Below are 7,223 nucleotides of genomic sequence, written 5' to 3' on the forward strand. Positions count from 1 at the left end.
GAACACAATTTCGTAAATACTGCTAAAATGAAAAAAAGTACATTAATATGATGTGAAAGGTTTTGGTTGGTCCAACTCAATACAATGTCATTCACTTGAGCTAGATTTTCATTGCATTGAAATCATTATTTTGAGTTCAACTAAATCATAATTTTCATTACCAGAAAACTAATTTAATTATTAAAATAATGACAAAATGAATTTGTTTTTACAACTCAGGTTTATTCACTTGAATTAAAAGCAGAAACAGAATATTTTGTAAATAAACATACATGTCACATGGTCAAATCAACCTTAACAAAAATCAAAGTGCTCACAAAAAAGTGCTGATGTACATTTGTAATGAATGTCAAATCTGAATAGCACACACCTCTGTACTACTAGGCAATACTGAAAACAAACTGGAATCTGTAAAATCAGATTTCACTTCAGAATCATTGTATATATTTATATAGGCTACATTTCACTGTATGTTATACTTGTATAACTATGCATGTGACAAATAAAGAACCTTGAACCTTGAACAATACATAAATACACACACACATATACATATATATATATATATATATATATACATATATATATATATATATATATATATATATATATATATATACATATATATATATATATACATATACATATATATATATATATATATATATATATATATATACATATATATACATATATATATACATATACATATATATACATATATATATACATATACATATATACATATATATATACATATACATATATATATACATATACATATATATATACATATACATATACATATATATACATATATATATATATATATATATATATATATATATATATATATATATATATATATATATATATATACATACATATATACATATATATATACATATATACATATATATATATACATATACATATATATACACATATACATATATATATATATGTATATATATATATATATACACATATATATACATATATATATATATATACATATATATGTGTGTGTGTTTGTGTGTGTTTTCATGAAGAACATTTTTCTGTTACCAAGGGGGAGGTATTTTAATAAAAAAAAATCTTTCAACTATACTTCTCCAAAACCAATTACATGTAAACATTTACAAGCTTATAAGAACGGGAAGACCAACTTTAAAACACTGGAAGACACAAAACTTGTCAACATTTTTCTATTACCTTTGCAAATCCCAAAAGCAATCAAAAAGAAAATGGTGGTTACAACCATGAAACTTTTTCTGAGCTAAATCCCCAGTCCTTTCATCCATCTATAGTAGTACAGATTAAAGGTCACATCACTCACAACAGAACAGCAGACAAAAATAGACAACTTCCATTTGGCCAAAAAAAAGAAAGAAAAAAAGGTCACAGTTTGAACAAAAGATATAAAAAGGCCAAAATCAACTTTTGTGCTGGGTCTTGTTTGCCTAAGCAAACATCTTCATTTTCATTTGCTGCATCTTTGTACTGAGCCTTTGTCCATCCAGATTCATCAAAATCTTCTGACAGAACTCAAACGTATACTTGTGGTCATTTGGATAGCTCAGATCAAGTGCATAAATCAGTCCAAAGAGGACGATGAATGCCATGATGACACTACCGAGGTTGTTCATAACTGTAGTACCTTCAGTGACAACTCCAACATCCTCTGGCTCCTGAATCCCTTCTCTTCTGATGGTGTAAATACCCATGACAGTTGCTGCAGTGGACCTCAACCGTTCATCCTCAGTGGAGGAGGTCTGAAAAACAGGTTGTTTCAGGTTTAAGGGCTCTGTCACTTGGAAGGGGACATATTATGCAAAACTCAGCTTTTGTATCATTTTGTGCTGAAACATAGGTCTCTACCGCCTCTATAAACACTCCAAACATAAATAAAACCCGTCAATCTGTTTCCTATCAATAGTTTGGGTTCAGGTATTATGTACCTACCTTTGGGAGGGGCTTGATATAGAGCAGCAGCTCCTCCAGTGTCTATCAGAGTGTGTGTGTGTGTGTGTGTGTGTGTGTGTGGGCTGGGTCAATTTCCCTTATTCCATCACAATTGGGAACCTTTTGAAACAGCTTGTTTTATGCACATTATTCCTGAAACCAGGAGATTGCTGTAATGGCAGTGACACTAGTTAGTGTCTTGATGCAATCTGCTGTGTTCCTTATAATGAAGACTTTTTACTAATTGGCATAATAAACTGAACTCCATTGGAGTGTTTACTTTCTGAAGTGCCTTGAGATGACTGTTGTTGTGATATACCGCTATATAAATAAACTGAATTGAAACACTGACAGAAAATGGATGAATGTTTTGTCCACATTTACTGTGTTTATAGAGGCAGTAGATACCTACATGGCAGCACCAAAAGAATGAACAATTGAATTTTTGCTGAAACCGTCCCCTTAAAAAGTGCTCTCCAGTGCAAGTTTCAACAATGACTATTAAGAATAATACTATTTCACAAATATATTGTCTCTTTTGAATATATGAGGATTTTGTGTGCGATGAACCTAACTCAAATTGAATCTAGAAAAGAAAGTGTGATAAGCGTACCAGATACTCCTTGAACAGTAGGTCTGGATCTTCATTAAAGTAGATCACCAGGCTTTTAAGAGTATGCTCCCTCTTTATGTCGATGTCATCATACTAATGCAAGGGTGGAAAAAAAAGGGTGAAAAAAATGGAATTGATTGATTGCATTTAATTGATGGGTTTATCATTAGTACCGACCAAACTACTGATCGCCATGATATCCTTGATCTTTTGGCCCTTTGCTCCTTTGCTCCCCTGAAAAATTTGCATCAGCTTGTCTGTTAAATTGTCCAGCTGAGCCAAGAACTTCGCCTGCAGGGGTTTTGTAGTGATCTGCAGGAACTCTGCATTCACCTGGTAATAAAACATACATAAATATAGTAAACTAGAAGTTTAAATACAGACTGCTGAATCAACACACTGAAAGTTGCTAAACATTTGAACCATCAGTGAAGTTTGTCAAGACCTAAACTGTTTTTAGCTGAGTTTAGGAATATATCGCCACCTGTTGCTTTGGCATGTTCCTAGCAGCGTTTTCCTTCATTTTTGCGTTTACCTGTGGACGGGATTATTTTTTAAAACGAAAACGGAAAATCTCCATTTTCAAAAATACCTGTGTAAGTGTGGACGTAGCCGAAATCTTTTATAATAAGAAATAGGTTTGAACGTCATGGGAGTGCGCATTGTGCTGCCTGCAGTTACTCTTCCGGCCACATGGTTCGCTTTTGGTAGCACCCTCAGTAAACTATGTAGTGCTTTTAAAGACATCTCAAAACGATACTTTCTACTAGAAAATGGCATATAATAATAAACACAGAATACCATATTTTTAGATTCTAAAAAGAAAACAGTAAGAAAGAAGTTAGCTATAGGACATCGTCTTTCATTGAGCACAATGGCTAGCTGCTAATAAGCTAGCACACGCTCCGACTTAAAAGTTGGCAGCTACACAATTTCTCCTCTAAAACAAGGCACTTTTGAAAAGACCTGGCTATATTGTCAAAAAAAAAAATAGTATTCAAGCAGAGAAGAGAATGGTAGCACCACCAAAAGTTCAAAAAGCAACTGTTACAAGCTTCTATGATAAATAGCATTGCCATAGATTTAGCTGATAAAGAAATACACAATTGGATATATGAAAAAATAATATGTTACCTTACCTGAAGGTGTAGTTTTATCCAAAAAGTACAGAGAGGCGAAGAGCAGCTGCATTCATTTAGGTGATCCTGAAAGAGCGCAAAATTTTCAAAGAAGGCGGACCGTTGTGTAACTCAATAACTTTGTGTTCTTGTGACAAAGACTGCTTTGAGAGAAAATAATTTAGGTTCACCACACGAATAATAATTGCAGTAACGCTGGAGTGCTACATTTGCGTTGAATGAGATTAAAAATAATGTTTAAGCTTAAAGAGGGGCTTGAATTTATTTCTTTGAGTTTACAAATACTTAAGTGCAAAAATGTACTCCTCCTACCCCCAGTGCCCCAACAAACTCATTCATTTTGTGTTCAGAATCAGCCTCTGCTGGTTTTGAATAATTTTAGGTTTACACAAAGAAAATCAAATTAATTTGGTATTTTTTAATTGCATTTGTGAAGAACTAACATAATTTGCATGTGTTCTTTGAAAGGAGGACCTGAATCTGTTTTTTGAGTGTAAGCTGGTGCCAAGGAAACAAGTGCAACTTTATGATTGTGATTGTAGCTGTGTACAGTATTTAATATTGTATATTAACAAGGAAATTTAATAGGCAATACTTCTGTATTGCAGTGTGCTTGAGAATAGGATGTTAATGCCATATTTTTATGCAAGAACATATATCTCATCAAATCATTTCAACAATATCATGACTTTTCATTAGTGCAAGTCATAGCTGTTACAGTGGGGCAAAAAAGTATTTAGTCAGCCACCGATTGTGCAAGTTCCCCCACTTAAAATGATGACAGAGGTCAGTAATTTGCACCAGAGGTACACTTCAACTGTGAGAGACAGAATGTGAAAAAAAAATCCATGAATTCACATGGTAGGATTTGTAAAGAATTTATTCGTAAATCAGGGTGGAAAATAAGTATTTGGTCACCTCAAACAAGGAAAATCTCTGGCTCTCACAGACCTGTAACGTCTTCTGTAAGAAGCTTTTCTGTCCCCCACTCGTTACCTGTATGAATGGCACCTGTTTGAACTCATCATCTGTATAAAAGACACCTGTCCACAGCCTCAAACAGTCAGACTCCAAACTCCGCCATGGCCAAGACCAAAGAGCTTTCGAAGGACACCAGGAAAAGTATTGTAGACCTGCACCAGACTGGGAAGAGTGAATCTAAAATAGGCAAGCAGCTTGGTGTGAAAAAATCAACTGTGGGAGCAATCATCAGAAAATGGAAGACATACAAGACCACTGATAATCTCCCTCGATCTGGGGCTCCACGCAAGATCTCATCCCGTGGGGTCAAAATGATCATGAGAACGGTGAGCAAAGATCCCAGAACCACACGGGGGGACCTGGTGAATGACCTGCAGAGAGCTGGGACCAAGGTAACAAAGGTCACCATCAGTAACACACTACAACGGCAGGGAATCAAATCCCGCAGTGCCAGACGTGTTCCGCTGCTGAAGCCAGTGCATGTCCAGGTCCGTCTGAAGTTTGCCAGAGAGCACATGGATGATACAGCAGAGGATTGGGAGAATGTCATGTGGTCAGATGAAACCAAAGTAGAACTTTTTGGTATAAACTCAACTCGCCGTGTTTGGAGGAAGAAGAATACTGAGTTGCATCCCAAGAACACCATACCTACTGTGAAGCAAGGGGGTGGAAACATCATGCTATGGGGCTGTTTTTCTGCCAAGGGGACAGGACGACTGATCCGCGTTAAGGACAGAATGAATGGGGCCATGTATCGTGAGATTTTGAGCCAAAACCTCCTTCCATCAGTGAGAACTTTGAAGATGAAACGAGGCTGGGTCTTCCAACATGACAATGATCCAAAACACACCGCCCCGGCAACAAAGGAGTGGCTCCGTAAGAAGCATTTGAAAGTCGTGGAGTGGCCTAGCCAGTCTCCAGACCTCAACCCCATAGAAAATCTGTGGCGGGAGTTGAAAGTCCGTGTTGCTCGGCGACAGCCCCAAAACATCACTGCTCTCGAGAAGATCTGCATGGAGGAATGGGCCAAAATACCAGCTACTGTGTGTGCAAACCTGGTAAAGACCTATCGTAAACGTTTGACCTCTGTTATTGCCAACAAAGGTTATGTTACAAAGTATTGAGTTGTATTTTTGTTATTGACCAAATACTTATTTTCCACCCTGATTTACGAATAAATTCTTTACAAATCCTACCATGTGGATTCATGGATTTTTTTTTTCACATTCTGTCTCTCACAGTTGAAGTGTACCTCTGGTGCAAATTACTGACCTCTGTCATCATTTTAAGTGGGGGAACTTGCACAATCGGTGGCTGACTAAATACTTTTTTGCCCCACTGTATCTGGGAGGTTACTCTGCATATTTCAATTTGTGCCTTTCTGATTCCTCCAGAATTACACTGTATTTGTAGTAGAAGCAAATTCAAAAATTCAAATTCAAATTTTTTTTTGTCACGTACACAGTCATACACAGTACGATATGTAGTGAAATGCTTGGACAACTGCTCGTGACCTAAAGAAAACAAAAAAAGGAAAAGGCTATGAATAAGATAGGAAATAAATATGAAAAATTAAAAAGGGTAAATTTAACTAGGAAGGAATAAAATATAAATTAAGGTTAAAAATGAAATAACTGTACAACACAAATTAGAATGAAGGGTAAATTTAACTGGGAAGAATAAGACAAAATATATAAATTAAAGTTGAAAATAAAATAACTGTACAACAAAATACACAATATAGAACTATATAAGAATGTATGAAGAAATCTAAATATAAATAAATATATACACAATAACAGCAGCTGTACAAGTATTAACCGGAAATGAAGAATATAGTGACCAGTGTTGTGCAAAACCAAAGTCCAGAAAGTCCAGTGTGTGTGTAAGAACTGTATATGTGGGTCAGTACTGTGTGGTGGTGTGATTGAGAGACCGTATCGCCTGCGGGAAGAAGCTCCTCCTCAGTCTCTCTGTGTTGGTCTTCAGGGAGCGGAATCGCTTTCCTGACCTCAGCAGAGAGAACAGTCTGTTGTTGGGATGGCTGAGGTCCTTCACGATCTTCCTGGCCTTGGTCCAGCACCGCCTGCTGTAGATTGAGTGCAGGTCAGGGAGCTCGGAGCGGATGGTGCGCTCAACTGACCGCACAACCCTCTCTAGAGCTCGTCTGTCCTGCATGGTGCTGTTCCCGAACCAGGTTAAGATGTTTCCCGCCAGGATGCTCTCTATGGTGCACGAGTAAAAGTTCCTGAGCACCTTGGAGGGCAGTTGGAAGTCTCTCAAGCGTCTGAGGTGGTAGAGACGCTGTCGGGCCTTTTTCACCACAGTGTTGATGTGACAGGACCATGACAGGTCCTGCGTGATGTGAACTCCGAGGTATTTGAAGCTGTCCACTCTCTCCACTGGGCACTCGTTGATGACGGGGGTCTGGTAGTTCCTCTCCTGCTTAGTGCTGAAGTCCACTATCAGCTCCTTTGTCTTACTGACGTTTAGAAGGAGGTTGTTCCTCTGGCACCAGTTCTCCA

At 37.1% G+C, this 7,223-nt stretch overlaps 1 protein-coding gene across 3 annotated transcripts; it reads right to left on the bottom strand.

Annotated features, from left to right (window-relative positions):
• Nucleotides 1-1,011: 1,011 nt before the first annotated feature.
• LOC145419972 (uncharacterized) lies at nucleotides 1,012-4,144 on the bottom strand. 3 transcript variants are annotated; one of them, XM_080288547.1, is made up of 4 exons: nucleotides 3,718-4,144; nucleotides 2,756-2,911; nucleotides 2,579-2,671; nucleotides 1,012-1,775 (listed from the first exon to the last, which is right to left on the bottom strand). In XM_080288547.1, exons 2-4 carry the CDS (start codon nucleotides 2,825-2,827, stop codon nucleotides 1,464-1,466), a joined length of 477 nt encoding a protein of 158 aa, XP_080144673.1. In that variant the 5' UTR covers nucleotides 2,828-2,911; nucleotides 3,718-4,144; the 3' UTR covers nucleotides 1,012-1,463. The 3 variants fall into 3 exon arrangements, with proteins under 3 accessions (XP_080144673.1, XP_080144674.1, XP_080144672.1); XM_080288548.1 differs by having other exon boundaries at nucleotides 3,171-4,144; XM_080288546.1 differs by lacking the exon at nucleotides 3,718-4,144 and having other exon boundaries at nucleotides 2,756-3,133.
• Between the last annotated feature and the right edge of the window lie 3,079 nt (nucleotides 4,145-7,223).

This window comes from Astatotilapia calliptera, chromosome 14 (genome assembly GCF_964374335.1).
Source record: "Astatotilapia calliptera chromosome 14, fAstCal68.1, whole genome shotgun sequence".
Taxonomy (NCBI): Eukaryota; Metazoa; Chordata; class Actinopteri; order Cichliformes; family Cichlidae; genus Astatotilapia; species Astatotilapia calliptera.

Coding starts and splice junctions, on each gene's coding strand:
- LOC145419972 (XM_080288546.1), bottom strand. CDS start 2,926: ATGTTTTATTACCAGGTGAATGCAGAGTTCCTGCAGATCACTACAAAA. Junction 2,672..2,755: donor TCATGGCGATCAGTAGTTTG/GTCGGTACTAAT, acceptor CCCTTGCATTAG/TATGATGACATCGACATAAA. Junction 1,776..2,578: donor TACTGTTCAAGGAGTATCTG/GTACGCTTATCA, acceptor CCTGTTTTTCAG/ACCTCCTCCACTGAGGATGA.